This window comes from Phyllostomus discolor, chromosome 4 (genome assembly GCF_004126475.2).
Source record: "Phyllostomus discolor isolate MPI-MPIP mPhyDis1 chromosome 4, mPhyDis1.pri.v3, whole genome shotgun sequence".
Classification (NCBI taxonomy): Eukaryota; Metazoa; Chordata; class Mammalia; order Chiroptera; family Phyllostomidae; genus Phyllostomus; species Phyllostomus discolor.
In genome coordinates, this window is record NC_040906.2 from 198,984,734 (window position 1) to 199,007,036 (window position 22,303).

The 22,303-nt window shown below is 43.7% G+C and overlaps 1 protein-coding gene across 2 annotated transcripts in view; it reads left to right on the forward strand.

Annotated features, from left to right (window-relative positions):
* The first annotated feature begins 223 nt into the window (after positions 1–223).
* Positions 224–22,303, forward strand: part of CCDC170 (coiled-coil domain containing 170) — an 86,348-nt gene continuing 64,268 nt past the window's right edge. Inside the window, exon 1 of one of the 2 annotated variants that reach the window (XM_028510850.2) lies at positions 224–515. Coding sequence is in view for 1 of the 2 variants with exons in the window: in XM_036024902.1 (XP_035880795.1) it covers positions 934–1,008 (75 nt within the window). In the remaining variant the exon portion in view is untranslated. Of the gene's footprint in view, positions 516–541; positions 1,009–22,303 lie in introns of those variants that run through there. The other variant, XM_036024902.1, reaches the window with a different exon arrangement.

The window sequence follows — 22,303 nt, forward strand, 5'->3', positions numbered from 1 at the left end:
GTGAGGCCAATGTGGGTTCCGTGTTCAGCTTCTGCTACAAGTTTTGGCATTACTCACCTTCTCTGTATCTCTGTATTTTATGTTCCGGGGTCTGACTCTTTTGATGAGCTGTATACCCTTGGACAATTTATTTCCCTGTGATGGGCAGCGCATCTTAAAAATGTCTAATCCTAATATCCACTTCATAATCTCGTTTTATTTAATGAGGTCATAGACGGAACACTTAGTGCAGCTCTCAAAAGAACACGCGTGCTTCATAATTAGAAGCTATGGCTGTTACTTACAGTTTTGCCCGCAGGGTTGAGAAAGCTAAAGAAGCCCACCGGGACAGGATACACACCTGGGGGAGCCCACAGCAGATGCAGACGCGCGCGCTGCGTTCAGAGATCGGGAAGAATTTCAAGCCTGGGGCAGCGGAGCAGTGACCCACCACGGGGGCCCTCGGGCCCCTGCAAGGGCTGCGCGCCCGCCCGCGAAGCTGGCTCTGGAGCTGGAAGCAGAAGCGTTTCCACGCAGTAAGTGCTACACAGACGCTCGTTCACCTTTGCGCCCACAGGCTCCTACACCTCGCGCGCGCCACCGCTGTTAACATTGACCCCTGGCTGTCACTTGTCCCCCAACGAAAGGAAAAAGATCTGTAGTTACGCTCGCGGTGGACCAACCTCCAACCCCAATGTCCCCCGGTCGCTTTGGCAAGGGTCCGCCGCTCAGCCAAGCCTCGGCCTGGCCAAACGGGACCCCCAAAGCAAGGAGACATCCCCCGAGGATCGGGGTCGGTGTCTGTATTTCTCAGAGGCGGAAGGCGGCCGGGCCTCCCGGTCCCCCGCGGTGTTTACCGGTTGCCCCAGGAGACGCGCCGGCCGGTTCCGGGAGCAGCAGCCTAGCTCTCGGCGGTTTGGGTCCGAGCACGCCGCGCGGGGCTCCTGGGCCGGCATGAGCCGCCGCGCCCCCTCCGGCCGCCCCAGGCGCCTGGACCCGACCAGCGGTGCCTCGTCGCCCGCGCCCGAGGTACGGTCCCAGCCGGCCGGCTGCGCGCGGGGGATGGCGGGGCCGCCTCTCCTAACCCCGGAGCGCGCAAACTTCTCTGGAATGCATGTGCGTGAGTGCGCGTGGGGCTGCCGGGGTCCGTGTGTTCTTGCCTTGGAAATGGACTGGAGCTGCCTGCGCCGCGTTCACATTGGGAAGTTTTGGGCTGGTCCTGGGTTTGTGGCGTGCGTCTGAATTCTAGGTTGTACCAATTTGCTTCTCTGACCCTTTATCTGAACAGGTTAACAGGGTGTCCGTCTCCTGTGGACCCTCCCCAAATCCCCTGCCTTCCCCCACCAAGCCCCTTCCTGGCTAATACTTCTTTCGGTCAACGTACACTTCTTAGCTACTAAGACAGGACTCAGAGCAGTTTCTTTAAAATCGGATGGCGTCGGGTTAATGCCGGTCCTAAGCCAAGTCTCTGGCCTTTTGTTGTTGCTAATCACCCCGGGCACATTCATTCAATTGCCATTGGGTTCATTTACTCATTCACTCCCAGGAGGGCAGCAGGTATGCACACACACACACACACACACACACACACACACACAGACTTCAGGCTGGCTCAGCCTAGGCTGTGTATCCCCTCCGGCCCTGGCATGGGGACCCCACCAGGTACAGAGTGTGTGTGTGTGTGTGTGTTGTGGGGGGGGGGGCATTGCTAGAGACCTGGGAATGCGTCCCGCTGAATTTCCAACCTGAGAGGTGTCCTCAGCATAACCACACTGACCACAGAAATCCCTGCGGAGACTCTTGGGTTCGAAACGGGGGGGGGGGGGGGGGGGGGGTTCTTCAGAGCGGGCTCTCCACTGCGCTGCGGCAGGACTTCCGATAACTCAGCGGCTTTGATTGTTGCGGTACTTACGGCTGAGCCACAGTCAGATTTCCTGATTCCCGGCGTGTCTGTGGTCTTGTGCAAATAAAACCAATATTTCTTCCGTTTGACATTTGCATATTTTATCCCGATATGGTGTCCTCTTGTAAGTGAAGAGCGTTAGCTCGTGCAAAAGTATGTTGTATTTTTGTATTATATGTATTTGTTTGGAGAAGCCATTGAAAAGAAATTACAGACATCGTGGCGCTCTAGTCCCAGATTGTGTGGATCTCTGAAAGAATAAGGGCATTCTCTAACCAAACTATAATGATCAAATTCAGATGTTTAACGTTGTTGCAATAGTATCATCTAATGTACACGACCTACTAAAATTTGCCAGTTGTCCCAATAATGCCGTTCACGGCAAACATTTTTTTTCATTTGAGGATCACACATTGTCTTTAGTTATGTGTCTTCAGACTCTGTACACCTGGAACAGTCAGTCCCTCAGCCACGCTTCATCTTGGATGGCACTCACAGTTTTTATGGACACTGGTCTGGGCCGTTTGTTTTGTAGAAGAGGTTAATCCAATAGTTTTTTCACGATTAGATTTTCGGTGAAATGCTTTAGAAGTGTACAAAGTGTCTCAGCGCTTCGCACCAGGAGGCACATGATTCCGTCTGTGCCACCACTGGTGACGCTTCTCATTGGTTGGTAGCATCTGCCAGAGTTTCCCACTGCAAGTGTGGAAAAAGAAGCCTTAGCAATACATAAGTGATCCTTTTGAGTCATCGTACTGATTCATATTGAGATTTTTTAGGATACGTTTTACTGCCTACAGAAAGGAAAACATCCATCACACTCAAGATTTTAATCAACCTGAAAGACCTAAATTTTACTGAGAATAAAAGTCGATCCAGAAAGGCCAGCATTTATTACCGTTTATTTTTCAGTTTAGAGAATATTTCGTTGGAGAATCTTATAAGCCAGGGAGGCCAGACAGGAGTTTTCTGCTATGTGGCCGATGAAACGGCTCATTTAATTAGCTCGTGATGGAGCGGGGACTTACGTATCTTTCTCTCCAGAGGTTAGTACTTTTCCTCTCCCACCATCATGCACTGAAGAGCAGATTAAAATACAGAGCAGGGACCGTATGCAACCATATGAAGAAGCAGGGAGCTGCTGGGACTGAGGGGCTTATTCTTGCATTCAAGCAGGCCTAGCGATACCACGTGTTGTATGTGACACCTTGGGCAAAAAAAAAGTCCTTAATGCTTCAGAACTTTAGTTTCTCTTAAAAATGAGGTCACAACACTTACCATGTAGTGTAGTTTAGGGACTTCACAGTTCATTGTAAAGCACTCAGTAGATTGATAAAATAAGTGCGTGTTGATGTGAGCTGTTACGTATTATTCTTTGTAACGTTTGGCATTTGCCTTGCCACCAGCACCACAGCCACCCATACCACTGCCATCACTGATCCCTCCTTTGCTACCTCAGCTGCCACTCCATAGTCAGTTGCTGAGGGTCTATGCAAGGGGTAGAGTATGTAACGATGATTTTGACACAGTCTCTGCTGTCAATGAAGAATCGCCAAAAAACATACATACATGACACATAGACACAGACAACAGTGTGGCGGCAGCCAGAGGGAAGCAGGTGGGGGCCAGGTGGAGGTGGGCAAAGCGGGGTGGGGGGGGAAATGGGGACAGAAAGACACTTTGCTTGGGGCCCTGGGTGCACGATGCCGTGTGCAGCTGATGTTTTGTTGAGTCGTGCACTGGAAACCTGTCTCGCTTTGAGAACTGATGTCAGCCCAATAAATTCAATAAAAAAAAGTTCACAATCACGAGAAACAGACACATAAACAGATGATGACTATTTCATTGGCATAACCCATGAGCTAACTTTAATGCTACATTTTTCTCAAGTTAGGTTTGCTTCTAATCAAATCATCAGCAGGGTTTTACTAGGCTACAAAATGTGGTGAGCAGTACCAAGAGCAATACTATGTGAGCTGAAGTGTATCAGCTCGAGCACGGAGGACAGAAACGTGCTTTGGGGAAACTTACAAATATAGCTTTCAGCAGAACAGTGTAGCTTGGCCATGCAATAAGGTATGGAAGCTGAAAAATGTTACCAAATTGTATAGAATTATATGATCAGTCAGCCAAAAGCGATGGCAGTCAGTTGGTGAGAAGGGCGTGGACCGGGTGTCAGAAGACAAATGCACAGTGGATTGCCAGCTACGCCTGAATTTTCACATACCTAGGACATGTGCACCAGAGTCACGGCTCCAGTGTGTACCATTGTGGGGAATTTGAGCAAGTTCCTTTCCTCTCGGTAAACCACGGGTTCATTAGAACTGTCTGCTGCAGTTGTTACAAGGAGCAAAGGTAAACAGCACAGTCCATCCACAGCTACAGTTCCTCAAAACAAAGGTCTCAGCTGGTCATGTGTAATTATCCGGGAAGTAGAGTTCGTTTTCCCTTCATTTCCCCATCATTTCAACTTTTTTTTTTAAGATTTTATTTATTTTATTTTTAGAGAGGGAAGGGAGGGAGGGGTGGAGAGAGAGAGAGAGAGAGAGAGAGAGAAACATCAATAATCAATATGCGGTTGCTGGGAGCCGTGGCTTGCAACCCAGGCATATGCCCTGACTAGGAATTGAACCTGCGATGCCTGGTTCGCAGCCTGCGCTCAATCCACTGAGCTACACCAGCCAGGGCCATTTCAACTTTTTAAGAAATTGTGATATAATACACATAACATAAAATTTACCGTCTTAACTGTATTTAAGTGGCGGTAACTACATTCTCATTATTGTGCAAGCATCCCCACCACCCATCTGTAGAACTCTTTTCATCTTGCCAAACTGATTCTTTGCACCCACTAAACCATAACTTCCCGTTCCCCCCGCTCCCTAGCCCCTGGCAGCCACCATTCTATCTTCCGTCTCTGAATTGGACATTAGGTAGAATCTCAGAGTACTTGTTTTTGTGACTAGCTTATTTCACTCCATGTAATGTCCTCTAGGCTCATCCATGTTGTAGCACGTGTCAGAATTTCTTCCTCTTTTAAGGCTGAATAATGCTTTGTCGTTGTGTGCACCGTGTTTTGGTTTTCCACTCATCTGTGCGTGGACACTTGGGCTGTTTCCATCTTCAGCTATTGTGAATAATGCTGCCATGATCGTGGGTATATGAGTGTCTCTTCAAGACACTGCCTTCACTTAATTTGCATATCTACCCAGGATTGGACTCCCTGGATCATATGGTCATTCTACCTTTAATTTTTTGAGCAATTGCCCTACTGTTTTCCATAGCATCTGTGCCATTTTGCGTTTGTGTCAGCAATGTACAAATGTTCCAACTTCTCCACATCCTTGTCCACACTTGTCCCCTCCCTCCCTCCCTCCCTCCCTTCCTTCCTTCCTTCCTTCCTTCTTCTTCTTTCTCTCCTTCTCTCTCTCTCTCTTTCTTTCTTTCTTTCTTTCTTTCTTTCTTTCTTTCTTTCTTTCTTTCTCTCTCTCTCTCTCTCTCTCTCTCTTTCTTTTTCTTTCTTTCTTTCTTTCTTTCTTTCTTTCTTTCTTCTTCCATTTTTATAGTAGCCATTCTAATGATTGTGAGGTGGTATCCATGTTCACTTTTTAAAGAACCATTTCCTCCCTCTTGTGATTTGTCCTTTTTTTCTCTTTCCTCTTTTTAATCAAGCTCAAGTTTAACTAAGGATCTGACACTAATCATATGTCTTCATATGAATTTAAGTCAGAAGTCCCTCTATTCTAGTTTTAAAGAAAAACACCCAAATCTCAAAAAAAAGGCAAGAAAGTAGAGAAAAAGAAACAGGAAAAGCAGGAGATAAGGAAAAACAAGATGATGATGGAAAGAAATACAAATATATCATTAATTATAATAAATATAAATGGACTAAATGCTCAGCTAACTGACAAAAGTTGTCAGGTTGAATTTGTTTAAGACCTAAATATATGCTATTTATGAAAGACTTGTAAAAACAAAATAATGTGGAAAAGTTGAAAGCATTAGTGTATAAAAAGATTTAACTGGGAAATAACAACCAAAAGAAATTTGATTAATTACAGTAAAATTATATAAAATACTTTTAAGGCAAAGAAAAAGCATTACTCCAGATAAAGAGAGTCGCTATAATGATACAAATTATATTTCTATTTCATACAAATTTTTTTCATAAGGAAGTTATAATAACTCTAAATGTGTATGCATGTAAAAGATGGCCTCAAAATATATAAAGTAAAAATTGACAGAAGCAAAAATCTATAAAGAGATATAACCAATTCACAACTAGAGTAAAACATTTTTTAAACACACTGCTGTTAGCATCTGATGACAAGACAAAAATTTGTCAAGGGAGACATTAACAGAGCTGAAAATATAAACGTGGTTAAGCCATTATGACAAATAAAAGTACACAAAATACTTGGAATATGACTGTAAAACTTAACAGGATGACTTTTCACCTTTTCCCAAGGGGATAAATACTTTTAGACTAAAACTAATTCAATTGTACAAAATCCTAGAAACTGTATTCTATTGGTAGGGATTGAATTAGACAAACAATTAGATGTTTTCCCTTTGTTTTAAATAAAAAAAAGGGCTTTGTACTATCCAAAATAAATGACAACCCTCTAATCACGAGGAAACATTAGACAAACCCACCTTGAAGGATTTTCTGCAGAACAACTCTGCAGAAGGGTCAAGGTCGTGATGGGAAGAGACTTGGGGGACATGACAACAAAGTGCACTGTGGGTGTCTGGATTGACTCCCGGGCCCGAAGAAGGACGGTGATGGAAAACTGGTGAAAGGCGAGCAAGGTCCGTGGCTTATAGCATTGTGCCGGTGTTGATTTCCCGGTTTTCACCAATGGACCTCAGCTATGCAATTATTAACTGTAGGGGAGGCTGGGTACAGGGTCAGAGGGTGTACAGAAAGTCTCTGCCCTAATTTTGCAACTTTTCTCTGTCTAAAGTTATTTAGAATAAAACATTTAAAAATGAACAAGCAGCTAATTTATTTGCACACCCATCTTATTTAACTACAACACTTAGTGTCTCATGGTATTTAATTATTCCTGGACCATCTGGCTCTAGAATGCAGTGTGTGAGAAAGCATTCAGAGAACAGGCAGAAGAAAATAACTTTTTGCCCACCAACCAGAAAGCAGGTTTTCCTTTTTTTTTAATAATAAAAAAACCGCCCTGGCTGGCGTAGCTCAGTGGATGGAGCACGGGCTGGGAACCAAAGTGTCCCAAGTTCGATTCCCAGCTAGGGTACATGCCTGGGTTGCAGGCCATAACCCCCAGCAACCGCACATTGATGTTTCTCTTCTCTCTCTTCCTCCCCCCACCTCTCTCTCTCTCTCTCCCCCTTCCCTCCCTAAAAATAAATAAATAAAATCTTTAAAACAAAAAAGACAAAAAGAATATGATACCATAAAATTATTCATCTTTAAAAAAAAAATAAAAATAAAAAAACCTTCCTCTTTAATCAAGGCTTTTAACATGAAACAGATTTCTTGAATCAAATGGAAAGTTTCCAGTACATTGAAACGTAAATCACCATACATATAACACTTGGCAGGAAAAAAAAAAAGCAAGTTTACACAATGCCTGTGACAGCCATGGTCTTGTTCTCAGGTGCTTCCTCCATCTGCCACGTGCGTTCTGCCGGACACACAGCTCCCCATGTCTCTCTGGGGTCGTGCTCAGCAGAGGCTGCAGCCCAAGAGCCCTCCTCTGGCTGGCTTGTGGGGCTGCTGGCCCTGCTCAAGAGGCAAAGTGGTCAGCGGCACATCAAACAGCGTATCCTAAACATCCTTTAACAATCAAAGTGAGAAACAAGAAGGCGACACAACAATGTTAGCAGAACGATGCTAGCAAGTGAGGACAGCTGTGTAAACTAGAGGCTGAAAGGTGGTTCCCCAGCCTCGTTCCTGTGGCTTCTTGGGCAGTGGCCACTGGAACAGCTCTGGTTCGAGGATCATATCACGGACCCGTCTCAGACTCTGCTGAACCCCAAGATTCCTCCCTTCAGATTCAGACATCAGGTGGGTTTCAGGGACCAGCTTGGCTATGTCCTCCCTCAGGCACCACGACATGCTCGAACTCCTTGTTGTACTTGTCTGAGTGGTAAATCTGTACGAATTGATCTCCCCACTTGAGGACTGCCAGCCCCACGCTGCCAGCCTCCAGCAGCTCCCCAGGTTTTCCTGTGTGTGTTTTAACGAGATTGTGTGTGATGTACTGCAGGTTACTGGACATGAGGTTCGTCTGTCTGAAACCATGGTGAGAGCTCCTCGGTTTGCCTTAAGTCAACTAATTTAAAGACTTAACTTTTTCTGTGTTCAAGGACACCTTAAAAATGTAATCGAAAAAGGGAGTCACACTGGCTGCACCAGGAATTATTTAGGCTATGTTCTTCACCCAAGGTTTCGTTTTTCTTTGTTTCACTTCCAGTTTTTTTTCCCTTTGAAATTGCTGCTTTGATCTAAGGCAGGCAAGTTCAAAGGCATTGCTGAGGTTGCCCAGTAGCACTGCTTTCTTCCTCTTACTGATACCAGCACGACTATTCTTAAGGTTGCTATATCTACACGTTTAGTGTTGAAGAAACTATTTTAAATATTGTGCATAAAAAATAAATATTTGAATGATATGTCGGAGTAACTGAAATAACTTCCTTTGCATTGACTGAATTTAGCCTGTAACTTCCCTCTGGAATCTTCCTTATCGGCTACCTAGAAATGTGGTTTTTAGCATATTCATGTCATCATAGTCTAATCTCAATGTCTGTGCAAAGGGAACATTTTAAGACCTGGCTACAACGATCACATTTTCCTAAGTCCTCTTCTACTTCAGAGTGAGTGAAATAGGTTGTCATGGAGAATACCAAAAGAAGTCTACTTATTATTTATTTGTGTATATATTAATGAATTACAGTTGGCATACAGTATTACATTAGTTTCAGGTGCACAACATAGTGACTAGACATTTATAAAACTTATGATATGAGCACCTCGATAAGTCGAGCACCATCTGACACCATGATGGTTATTTCAGCATTACTGACTGTATTCTCTGTGCTGTGCTCTACATCCCTATGACTATTTTTATGAATGGCAGTTTGCACTTTTTAACAAAAGGAAGTCTTGATGATGAAATCTTGTCACTGTTCAGACTAAGCAAAAATGAGAACTTGGGAGGAAATCTGAACCAGAAATATTCTACTTAGGGAATCAAACGTTGTATTTATTAGTCACGCATTTGGCAAATATCCGTGGAGTCTGAGGCAGCTTGTCAGGCACCAAAGATATGGAAATTTTCTCCAACAACTGCAAAATGAGTGTTTATTCTCAAGCAGGCACTGTTTTTGATAAGGTTCCACTATCATAAAAGTTATACTCTTTTGGGGGAAATAGATAATAAAAAAGTAAACCAGCAGACAAAGAAGGTAATTTTATGGTAAAAAAGAGAGTGGTAAATACTTAGAAACGAAAATAAAGCAGGACAACGGGATGGAGACTGAGTGGGTAGGGAAGTGTAGGCTCTACTTCGCACAGGTGGGTTGGGAGGTAGGTTTTGGATGACAGATGTCATCCGAAGAGATGGCCACTGGACTGAGCTGTGAGTGTGGTGGGAGGGAGCAGCCTCAGAAATGACAAGGGCAACTACAGGCGCGTGGGTGGGGATGAAGGTGAGGGTGAGAAGAGGACAGTTGGTGGAGTGTCCCTCAGTTTGGTTGTGTCTGGTATTTCCTCATCATGAGATTCGATGTTTGGCATTTATGGTAATTCTATATGAGAGATGTATTCTTCTCGGCGTATCATGTCAGGAGCCTTAGGTCAGTTTATCTCATTATTAATGTTACGAAAAACAAAGAAAAGCTGAAAACCAGATTAAACAGACTGAAGACACATGATGAGCACACTCATGCATTCATAGTCGTTCTAAGGAACATTCTTGAGATTATTGGTGAATAACATGGTATCGTTGTTAAACTTCTTGAATTTCACAGTTATATGCAAAAGAGTATTCTTGGTCTTAGGGGATACATGCTGAAGTATTTAAGGGTTAAAAGCCACCATGCCTGCAAATTACACAGGATTCGGTACTCATAATTACAATATGCACGTGGAGAAAGGAATAAATCAAATGTGGCAAAGTGTTCTCACCGTTGCTGAATATAAATGAAGGATATACTTGAGTTTATTGGATTATTCTTGTAACTTTTCCCTAAGACTGAAATAACACATAAAAAGAAATCATGTGCCTACAACAAATGGAATTTCAAAGTAGCAGACGCTATAACTCTTGAGCTTACAGTTGAGTAAATAAAAATGGCCCTAAATAAAAGTTAAAAAAAGGAAGAAGACAAACTTGGCCGGAGTAAAGATACGGCCTCTCTCAGATAAGGATCTGGGGGGAAAGACAAGCAAGCCAACACGGGTCCAGGGTTGCTCTGGTCGCCAGGGGAAGAGCTGGGGGAGAGGCAGTTTGGCTGAGGTTGCAGGCTCGTGGTGGTGGGGAGTTGATGTTGACTTTCAAGTGCCAGCAAGCCATGCTGGTGATAGTGCCAGTTGGAATTCTGAATCTCGAGCGAGCAATGCAGATTTGCAAGCCATTGGGTACTGGAAGGGGTTGACATCACAGGAGGGCGGGAAGTGGGCCAGGGAGGGCATCTCTAGTCATGAGGAAAGAGGGTTGAGGACAGAACCCCAGAGAATACATACTGACTTAAGGAGTGGATGAGGGAGGATGAGCTGCAGGAGGGCCTGAGGAGGGAAGGCCAGACAGCGAAGAGAAAGAAGAGATGCCCAGGTTAGTGGTGGCATGAGAGATGGATAAGGAGCACTCAGGAGAGCAGGTTTCAGGTGTCAGATGCCAAAGGGAAGTCAAGTCAGGGGAGGAGCACGTGTTCTTGGACTTGGTGGTCGGGGCAGTCCTCTCCCGGAGGTGAGATGTGAGCTGCACTTTGGGAGGTGAGGAGGAGGAGGGGGCTGGGCAAAGCCCAGGGGTTGGCTGTGTTGGGATGGTTTCCCTTCTTCCTCTGAGGAGGGGGTGCTGGGGGCTGAGCGCTCCTCCGGCCTGATGAACACATCATTCAGGGCTGCCATTCGTTCTACTCTCAGCAGCTGCGCCACCTGCAGGGCATCTTCAGAGGCTCCCATCCCCATGGCCTCATGCTGGGAAGCCAGGGAGTAGGCTGGAGTTTTTGTGGTTCCCCCGCCCCCCACCACTCACCTGAGGTCCCAACCGAGTGGGCAGCACCTGAGCACTGGTGTCTCGCTTCCAGTTCTCTTTTTCCAATACATTGGAGCCACTCTTCCCCGGATTTGTTTAGCATCGGCCATTAGAATATTAGGGAACAGCCCCCCAAAGCAACGATGATGGTTTTGGCCAGACTGGTTGTTAAATGTGTCTTTTTGATAGTAATAGGCTAAGTATTTTCAGGCCATTTCTGGTCCATGATTTAAAAAGCACGTCCTCTGGGTAAAGAAGAATGCTTGCATTCCTGTTCGTACGTGGGCAGGCCGGCCACCTACTTAAACGCAAAATTGAAATTTTTAGGTTTATTCAAGTGTACAAAGCTAGTTTTCAAGACACAGGTGATACAGTGTTGTTTCTTGATCATTTTGACCTTGAGACAATTTATTCCTTCCCTAGTCGACAGCAATATTTGCATGAAGATTTTTGCAACCTTGTGTATAGCCCGGTATCAACCTCAAGGTCATAGATAGCCCTTGAAAACGCAGGGTGTGATGGTGTTTTATGTGTCAAGTTGGTTATGCTTAAATATTTGGCCAAATACCACGCTAGATGTCACTGGGAAGGTATTTTGTAGGTGACGCTGCGATTTAGGTGAGGAGATATTTGGGCCAAGCAGATTACCCCCCATCATGTGGGTGGGCCTCATTCAGCCGGTTGAAGGCCTCACAGGGGTGGGGAGGGTGGGGGGGAAAGACCGAAGTTCACACGGAGGAGGGAGTTCTGCCTCCGGGTTGCCTTGGCACTCACGCTCCAACCTCAGCTGTTCCCTGAGGCTCTCGTCTGCATGCTTACCCTGCAGGTTTGAGACTTCCCAGCCTCCACAGTCATGTGAGCCAGTTCCTGAAAATACATCTGTCTCCCCTCTTCCTTCTCCCTCTCCCCCTCCCTCTCTGTTCTGTTTGTCTGGGGAAACTTGACTACTTCGCAGGGTAATTTCACGCTGAGTCCTTCCTCTCCTGAGGAGCCTGTTGTAACAACTGGGCCTGTGGTTGCCACACAGGACAGTGACAGCAAGGCCCTCGGGTACTCCACACACAACCACAGAGGCTAATAGTCAACCAGAGAAAGCTGGGAAGGGGTTGTCATCGATCCTGCCTGATTTCCTAGAGGATGAGGCCCCATCCGTCCACCAGTGCCCGCTGGGACCCACTGTACTTTAAGGGACCCAGGAGAATGCTTAATTTCATATACAGTCAGAAGAGAAGAAAAACAGGACTTTTAAGTTGAAGAAAATATTTTAATGCACAGTATTTTGATATGCACATTCCCCTTTATATCAATGCAGTCGTAAGATACAATTTTAACATCTTTATGGAAGAAAGGGTACCAGAAGGCCAAAGTACACAGGGCCCACACACGGTGTAATGTGGCCCTTTGGGGGGATGACGCCGGGTGGAAGCTGTGTAGAAAGTGTGGGTAAGTAATAGAAGAGTAATACTGAGAGGCAGGTAATAGAGCTTTATTTTTTCAGCCTGAGACATACTCACTGTGCAAGTATAAGATGTACGGCCTAACAGCTCAAGTTACATATATTGTGAGTGAATTATCACAATAAGTTTACTTAACATTCATTACCTCATAGATGCAAACAAAAAAAGAAGAAAATGTTTTTCCCTTGTGAGAACTTTTATGACTTTGAAATATTTAAGATAGCAATGTTAACTATGGTCACTCTGCTGTATATTATATTCCCAGTACTTATTTATCTTATAATTGGATGTAACCACAAAGCTAACCTCTTTTTCTATGAAGTTTTCTTTTTTTAGATTCCACACATATGTGACATTGTATAACATTTGTCTTTGTTTGATTTATTTCACCTAGTATAACTTCCTCAAGTTCCATCCGTGTTATTGCAAACAGCAGGATTTCCTTCTTTTTCATGGCTAAATAGTATTCAACTACACACACACACACACACACACACACACACATTTTTCTTTCCATTGTATCTATCAGCCTATCTATTTATCTATCTATCACCTATCTACCTACCTATCCAATCTTAGAACTTCTTTATTTATTCATCCTTTGCTGGACACTTAGGTTGTTTCTGTGTCTTGTCTATTGTAAGTAATGCTGCAGGAATTTTTTTAAAGATTTTATTTACTTATTTTAGACAGAGGAGAAGGGAAGGAGAGAGGGAGAGAAACACCAATGTGTGGTTGTCTCCTGTGCACCCCCTACTGGAGACCTGGCCTGACCCGCAACCCAGGCATGTGCCCTGGCTGGAATCAAACCAGTGACCTTTTGGGTTGCAGGCCGGCACTCAGTCCACTGAGCCACACCAGCCAGGGCTGCTGCAGGAAATTTTATCTTACAATTGCTCACTCCTCCTATAGGCTGACATGAAACTGAAGAGTATTGAAATAAAATCCAGCAAGACTTAAGTCTTCCTATGACAATTTTATGGTAGAGATGTTCTCTTTGGGAAGATGGGATAAACTATATTTCAAGTCTACTCTAAGGGAAATGTTCCCAAGGAACCAATTTGTATGAATAACTTATTAAAGTTTAAAGCACACCACTCAGCATAGAAACTAAAATATTACATCCTGGAAAAAATTTCACTTTAAAATAATTTATCAAGTGTTTCATAATAGATGGAGTGGAAAAATCCCATGTGGGAAGAGCTTTGGAATCTTTAACATGTGAAGTGATTATATATATATTTATATATATATATATAAAGATTTTATATATATATAAAATCTTTGTTTCCCGCTCCTCTTGCAGAAGCTACCCCATACGTGACAGTGTTCCCACACCTGCATTCATTATTAGCTTTGACAGCCCCATACCCAATGCTTCCCATGGAGATGTGTCCACTATCAATGGGGAAATACTGCTAGTCATTTAAAATAGTGCCTGAAGTTAATTAATTTGCCTGTGCCTTTCTTTGCATCCAGCTTAAGAAGTTATCCTTCTAATGTGAACAGATTAAAAAAAACCTTCAAAGACCTTTATATTTAATTGAACTATGAGCTTCTACATGGACTATACCCAGATTGTAGAACAGTTATACAAAGCAGAAAGAATCTTCCAAAAAGTTGTTGGAAAGGGATCTATGAATTTCATTGAAGTTAAATTCTCTGAACTTAACATTGGTTATGGCCATGCAACTGATTACGACCACCAGACACACAGGCAGCAGTAATGAAGGTCATAAACTAACTCAATTGATGGAGGAATGATTGTTTTAACATTCAACCAGATATACATGGAACAATAACATAGAGAATAGAACACGTGGTGGTCAGACAGGCTCTGGTTTGAATTCTTGCTGTGCCATTTCATTCATTCTGCCATTCATTCCATAGCTATTTACTGATGCCTAGTCACTGGGGACACAGTGGTGGAAAAACACTCTCCTGACTCTAGGGAGACCAGAGTCTAGTGGGGGGATGTAGATATTAAGTATGAATAATCACACAATGTAAAAAATGGTTACAGTTGGTGATTATGTGAAAGGTAAGTGTTGGCTGACATGGCAGCAAATACTACAAGAGCCTAATTTATTTATTTTTTAAGGTATATTTTATTGATTATGCTATTACGGTTGTCTCATTATTTTCTCCTTTTTATTTCCCTCCACCCTGCCCCGCTTTCCCACCAGCATTCCCCCACCTTGGTTCACGTCCATGGGTTGTACATGTAAGCTCTTTGGTTTCTCCACTTCCCATACTATTCTTAACCTCCCCCTGTCTATTTTCTACCTACCATCTATACTACTTATTTCCTATACCTTTTCCCCATTCACCCCCTCCCCCTCCCCCTCCCCACTAATAACCCTCCATGTGATCTCCATTTCTGTGATTCTGTTCCTGTGCTAGTTGTTTGCTTAGTTTGTTTTTGTTTTGGTTTCAGTTTTTAGGCTCAGTTGTTGATAGTTGTGAGTCTGTTGTCATTTTACTGTTCATATTTTTTATCTTCTTTTTCTTAGTTAAGTCCCTTTAACATTTCATTTGATAAGGGCTTGGTGATGATGAACCCCTTTAACTTGACCTTATCTGGGAAGCACTTTACCTGCCCTTCCATTCTAAATGATAGCTTTGCTGGATCGAGTAATCTTGGATGTAGGTCCTTGCCTTTCGTGACTTTCAATACTTCTTTCCAGCCCCTTCTTGCCTACAAGGTTTCTTTTGAGAAATCAGCTGATAGCCTTAAGGGAACTCTTTTGTAGATAACTATTTTCTTTTCTCTTGCTGCTTTTAAGATTCTTTCCTTCTCTTTCATCTTGGGTAATGTAATTATGATGTGCCTTGGTGTGTGCTTCCTTGGGCCCAACCTCCTTGGCACTCTCTGAGCTTCCTGGACTTCCTGGAAGTCTATTTCCTTTTCCAGATTGGGGAAGATCCTTTCATTATTTCCTCAAATAAGTTTTCCACTTCTTGCTGTTCCTCTTATCCCTCTGGCACTCATATGATTCCAGTGTTGGAACGTTTAAAGTTACCCTGGAGGTTCCTCAGCCTCCCCTCATTTTTCAAATTCTTGTTTCTTTATTCTGCTCTGGTTGAATGTTTATTTCTTCCTTCTGCTCCAAACCGTTGATATGAGTCCTGGTTTCCTTCCTGTCACTGCTGGTTCCCTGTACATTTTCCTTTGTTTCACTTTTCATAGCCTTCACTTTTTCCTCTATTTTTCGACCGTACTCAACCAATTCTGTGAGCATCCTGATTACCAGTGTTTTGAACTGTGCATCTGATAGGTTGGCCATCTCTTCATTGCTTAGTTGTTTTTCTGGAGTTTTGATCTGTTCTTTCATTTGGCCATATTTCTTTGCCTCAGCACACCTGGTAGGTTGTAAGGGCTGGAGCTTTAAATGTTTTCCAGGTGGGGCAACCCAGCTTTCTGCATTGTGACACTGTATGTGGGGGAGGGGTCTGAGAGGGAACAGTGCTACTTGCTGGACTCTCTGCTGGCTTTCAGTCACTTCCCTTGCTACCCAAAGCAAATTGGGCCCTGCTGGTACTGATTCCTAGGTGGGTGGGTCTCTCCAACGAGCTCTCCTATGAGGCTGGGAGTTTCTCCTGCTGCCTTAACCCCACAGGTGTTTTCAGTCAGAGGCTCGAGGCTTTATTTCTTTGAGCTGGAGCCCTGGGTTGCATGGTCTGTTTCACTCTTAAGTGTTCCTCCCGGTTTATCTGCATGCAAATGTGGACTGCCCGCTCCACCAGCCACCGCCTGGCTCACTCTGGTCCTCTAGTCACCGCCTTGCTGCGAGTCCTCTCTGCCCAGTTGCTGGCCTCTGCCTCTCCTACCATCCTGGATGGATACTTCTTCTTTAACTCATCGGTTGTCAGACTTCCATACAGCTTGATTTTCTGGTAGTTCAGGTTATTTTTTTGTTTTTAAATATGTTGTCCTTTTGGTTGTACGAGGAGGCAAATCGTATCTACCTATGCCTCCATCTTGGTGGGAAGTCTACAAGAACCTAATTTAAACTGAGGGTTTGGGAAGGCCAATTTCAGGCCTGAAAGCAGGCCACAGAGTGGCTGGGTAGAGTGAGCCAGAGTAAGAGAGGTTAGGGTGAGGTAGGAGAGGAGATGAGGGGAGGGTGAGCAGAGGAGAGGAAGGAAGGAGAGGGGAGAGGAGGAGAGCCAAAAACACAGTTGTAAGATTTGACCAAATTGCTTATCTTCTTTGAAGCTCAATTTCCTTTTTATGCAATGTGGATAGTAGTAACAGCTTCAGGTGGTTGCTCTCAGGGTTAAATGATATTATATTTGAATTATACTTAATACACACCTAGTATAATAAGTATTTACTACCTGGTGGCTATAAATAATAATATCTTAAGTTTACATTCTAATGAGGTGTTAGTATTCACCTCAAGAAAGGAAATAAGTAACGAGAGGCTGATACTTGTTTAAAGAACCTTAGAGAGAAATTCCATATTTGCATTAACTTTAGAAACAAATTATTTACTGTAGTCTCAACTGAAGGATCAGGCAAGACAAAACATTTCAATGTTTTCTGACTAGCAAGCAAACTTAAGTGACATCTCGGTGAGGTTATAGATTAAAGATACTGAAGTTATAGAGTGTGATTAATACAATTTTTCATAACGTACATCGGGCATGTAAAACCTCGAGATCGGGATTAGCTGTTAGACAAGAGGTGTCAGAGACAGGAAGCTTCTAAACACTGAAGGAGTTAGAGAAACAATTGCTAACTTGTTAGCCAAGATATTTTCATAACAAGAGACAGAATAATTATAAATGGATAGGAAGGAACCTTTAACAAGGATTAAGGCTTATAATTTTGGTCACTCGAAGGTAATTATCTGATAGATATTTTAAATGTTTATCCTTATCTAACAAGATGTGGATGAATACTTCATGACCTTGACTTTCCAGTGTATCTTGGCCAACTGTCTCCTATGTTCTCCAGCTTCTTCTAAAGCTCATATTTATGTTCTGGGTTGATTTTGAGCCAGTGCTAATTTTAACAATGTGAAGTGTATGGTCTTCTATTTTTACAAGAGGTGAGAGCAGTTCCACCTATACTTTTCCCAACAGGCCTTTGTTTAGCAATAGTAAAGTGTTATTATGGTAAAGTAGGTAAGTTCAGCCAGGTGTTTTTATCTTTGATATGCTAACCTTAAAGATGTGACTGGAGGGGAAGAAGCCTTTCCATTGTGTTCATTCATCTACTCATCCATCCATCTGTCCATCTATCCATCCATCCCTCCGTCTACCCATTCATTCATTCATTTGTTCAACTCACATTGGCCGAATATCTATTCAGCAGACATTGATGGGTTTTTTTTTTTAAAGATTTTATTCATTTTAGAGAGGGAAGTGGGGGAGAGAGAGAGAGAGAGAGAGAGAGAGAGAGGGGGAGAGACAGAGAGAGAGAGAGAAACATCAATATGCAGTTGCTGGGGGTCATGGCCTGCAACCCAGGAATGTACCCTGGCTGGGAATCGAACCTGGGACACTTTGGTTCCCAGCCCGTGCTCAATCCACTGAGCTACACCAGCCAGGGCTCTGATGGGGGTGTTTATCATGTGCAGGAAATGTGCTTGGCGTTAGGGATACAAATATACTTGGTTCTAGGTTTTGCCCTCAAACCCATGACCTTGTAGCTGAATCACTCACTTATTAACATTCAGTGTGTAGTTTGTGGGTGCCCGTTCTGTGCCAGTGAAAACAGACACAGGGCCTGCCCCCCCCCCCCCCCGGAGCTGGCAGCACAGCGGCAGCCCCCAGATGCAGTGTAGAGGGGGTGGGCTGTGCTCTCCAAGGGGGGCATGTGGCTACAGGGGGCATTCAAAATGATTCATGAGCGGTTCAGGAGGAAGACACTTGAATTTTTATTTACCTGAGTCTCATCTTAATTCATATTTTTGTGTCTCATCTTACTCAATTCACATTTTTATGCAGATTTGGTAAGGTGCCTAATAGGTACAGCAGCACATGTATGTCATCCATCCATAAATAATATTCAGGTTTACTCCATAAATTCACACTCGTAAGTTGGCATAAACAAGAACATGTGCAGCTCTCAGGTTTAAAGCCTAGATTCAGGGCCAGATGGACTTGTGAGTTTGAGGTCAGGTTCTGTCCCTCACTGCCTGTGGGGCCTTGGCCGACCGTGACTCCTCCTCTTTCATAAGATTGAGCTGAGGACCGTGTGCAGTGCCGTTAGCGAAGTGCTTCCATTGTGTCTGTTTATATCGAGTCCTCAAAGAATGATGGCTAATGTCACTATTGTTATTAGTCATGCGATAAATATTAAAATTGGGGTGTCTTCGAAGTTATACAGGAAAGTTATATTGAGAAGGGACTGATGAAGCAATGGCCCTTACTATCATAAAGCTGTTGTAATAAGTTATTGGGGTTACTTTATGTATAATATATGCCAAGATCCTTGAACATTTTAATTCACTTCAACCCAGATGTTTCCCTGCCAGGAGCTGATCCTAAAGAAAAACTGGAAATTCCAACAGACTTGTAATAGTGACAAATTGAAAAAACAACTAAATGTCCAAATGTAGAACAGTTCGATTAATTTACAGCTTTATAATGGAACACTGTGCATGTTTTAACATTTTAAAGAATACTGAGCCCTGGCTGGCATAGCTCAGTGGATTGAGTGCGGGCTGTGAACCAAAGTGTCGCAGGTTCGATTCCCAGTCAGCGTACATGCCTGGGTTGCAGGCCATGACCCCAGCAACTGCACATTGATGTCTCTCTCTCTCTCTCTCTCTCTCTCTCTCTCTCTCTCTCTCTCCCTCCCTTCCCTCTCTAAAAATAAAATAAAATAAAATAACTTTAAAAAAGAATACTGAGAACATATTAATATTTAGTGAAAGAAAGGATGTAAAGTTTCAATGTGACCCCAATTATGTTTTTGAGGAAAAGCGCGCTATTGGCATTAGTCTACATTTATTTTTGGAGGCAATTTTGGTGGAGCCATTTCAGCCCGGATGTTGAAATGCTTTAGAGTGATGAAATCAGCTTAGCATATACAACATTTGAGAATTTAGTGTGTTGGTTTGATATATGAAGTCTTCACACTCACCTAACAGGTCGTATTTTACTGCTCTCAGCAGGAAGCTGGGTTCAGGTAATGAGGAATGCAAGCTTCATACCTGCACAGGAGGTCCCAGGAATGTGTTTTTGATATTAACTTAGTTCATGTTGTCAAGTGATATTCAGAGGATTGGCCAATGAATAGGCATCAATTCATTCTGTGCTCTTAGAAATTATCCTAAAAGAGCCAGAGCCCCAGAGAGATGTCTGTTCGGACTCTGTGGTTCTGAGCTTTCTACGGAAGTGTTTTTACTGAATCTCATTCAGTATTTCCCCGCGGGATTGTTTCCTGGGTGTTGACACGTTGTCATGCTTTCCTGTAGCGAATAGGTGTGCTGTTACTGAGACACTGGTTTGCTTCGCCTTGTGGACTGGGTGACTCATGGTGATCTGCTTGGAAGGTGACACTGTGGCCCCCACTAGCTAGGGGGCAGCACCAACAGCCTGGGTATGACTCTTGTTTCCTCTTGTTCTTAGCTTTACATTTTTTTTCCTTTACTGCTGTTTGCTTACTTTTTGTTTTTCTTGGTTTGACACTGGATAGGAAATAAACGCACAACTTTGGATGGAAGTTAAAGTCATTCTCTGAAATCTAGACCTTTGGTAAACTGTAAAGATTAGGGGAAACCCTAATAGGGTGGGGCCTTGCTAATCAGTTATTGGAAAGTATGTTCCAGAACACCCATAGACTCAAAAGGAGGGCCAGTTTTCTCTGCCAGGACTGACGGTTATGTGATACAGCCACGGTTTCTGGTTTGCAGTGCTGAGGGATGGGCTGAGGCAGGGCAGAGTGGGAGAACCAACCCATCGCCAGTGCAGAGGGCTCGACAGACATCGGCCAGCTCAGGGGCCGTGGCACTTGGTACAGCAGGTGAGAATGGGATGAGAGTATGGAGATATCAAGTGGGAGGGCTAAGATATCGGTAAAAACAACATCCATGCATGCATCCATCCTACAAATGGTCATTAAGCATTTGCATGGTGAGGTGTTGAGCAGATGCTAGGTATGACGTAGTGAACACCACCGTCTTCGGAGGGAGTGGGACATTAAATATTTAATTACACATACGGTTTATTGGTTACCATTGTGCGAGGTGCTGTGCAGGAGAAGCACAGGTTGCTATGAGGACCGTGGAAAGACAGCAGCGTGGTTAGTGGGAATTCTGATTGATCAGGTTCTAAAGGAAACTGGGCCGAGGAAAAGTGATTTAGGAGACTTGCTAAAAAAAAAGTTTTTTTATTTTTCAACTACGGTTGACATTCAATGTTGCATCAGTTTCAGCTCTACGCCATAGTTGTTAGACATTTATGTAACTTGCAAAGTGAATCCCCTGGTAAGTGGATTGGGTTAGACTTCTGTCACCAGGAGAAGAGGGAGAGGATTACGATTAAGGTGTACACAGTGTCCGTTGGTTTGATCCCTTCTCTGGCCTTCCCCAGCTGCCTCCTGCTGTGTTCTCAGGTCCCGGGGGAGAGAGGGCGAGCTCGGGTTGTAAAGCAAGGGGTTTCCAAGCAGGAGTCTGCCCACTCCAGTCTGTCCTGTAGAGCAAGCTGAGGACTTTCTTGTCGCCTTCCTGTCATGACAGCTAGTAACTGTTGCAGTGTAAAGTTTAAAACCTGCCTTTAATCCTATTTATTATGGACACAAAAGAGGAAAATCAATTCTAAAAACTTAATTGTGGATCTTGTAAGTAAGTATTCTTACAGGAAGGTTACAGATTGTTTGATTTCACCGGAAAGTGAAACCTGCAGATTACTTATTGCTAATGTGTGCACCCAGCCCTGCCCGGCTTCTCATGTTTTCCAGAATGGGTGTCTGCGGAGGCTTTGGCAGGAGTGTGGGGCTGGATGTCACGCCTTGCTTCTAACAGAAGACGTGCTGTTAGCAATGATGACGCAGTGTCCTTTTTACTGAGTTTTCTTTGGGCAGAGCTAAGGGCCACTTTGGAAGAGAAAGCAAGGATTTAATGCAATACGGTTACTCAGGTCATTTTCTTTCTCTGGCTTGCCTTTTGTTATTTGGAGGTCCTTTTTTACAGTTAACAAAAACATTGAAAATCACTGAATTGTTTTTATTTTTTGAAGATTCTTACTCTTTTGGCTATAATCTTATTTATATTCCATTTATTTTAATGGTGAACTTCCTGTCCTAAATGTAGTCAAAATGCAGTTGCACAACAAACACATTCCTAGTATTGCTGGGAACTCAGTGATTCCTTCTCCCTCTGCCTTCTTCGTGATGCTGAGGTTCAAGTCCAGGGTTTCCTGTGGCCTCTGCAGCCAGGGCAGAATTCACAAACATAGAATTCAGTTTCTTTCTTTTTCTTTTTTTTTTAAGATTTTATTTATTTATTTTTAGAGAGGGAAGGGGGGGGAGAGAGAGAGAGAGAGAGAGAGGGAGAGGGAGAGAGAGAGAGAGAGATGTCAATGTGCAGTTGCGAGGGGCTGTGGCCTGCAACCCAGGCATGTGCCCTGACTGGGAATCGAACCTGCGACACTTTGGTTTGCAGCCCGAGCTCAATCCACTGAGCTACGCCAGCCAGGAGAATTCAGTTTCTTAAGACTGAAGATTAGGATGTGAAAATTGAGAACCTAGTAAACTGGACGCTTCAAACATGCTT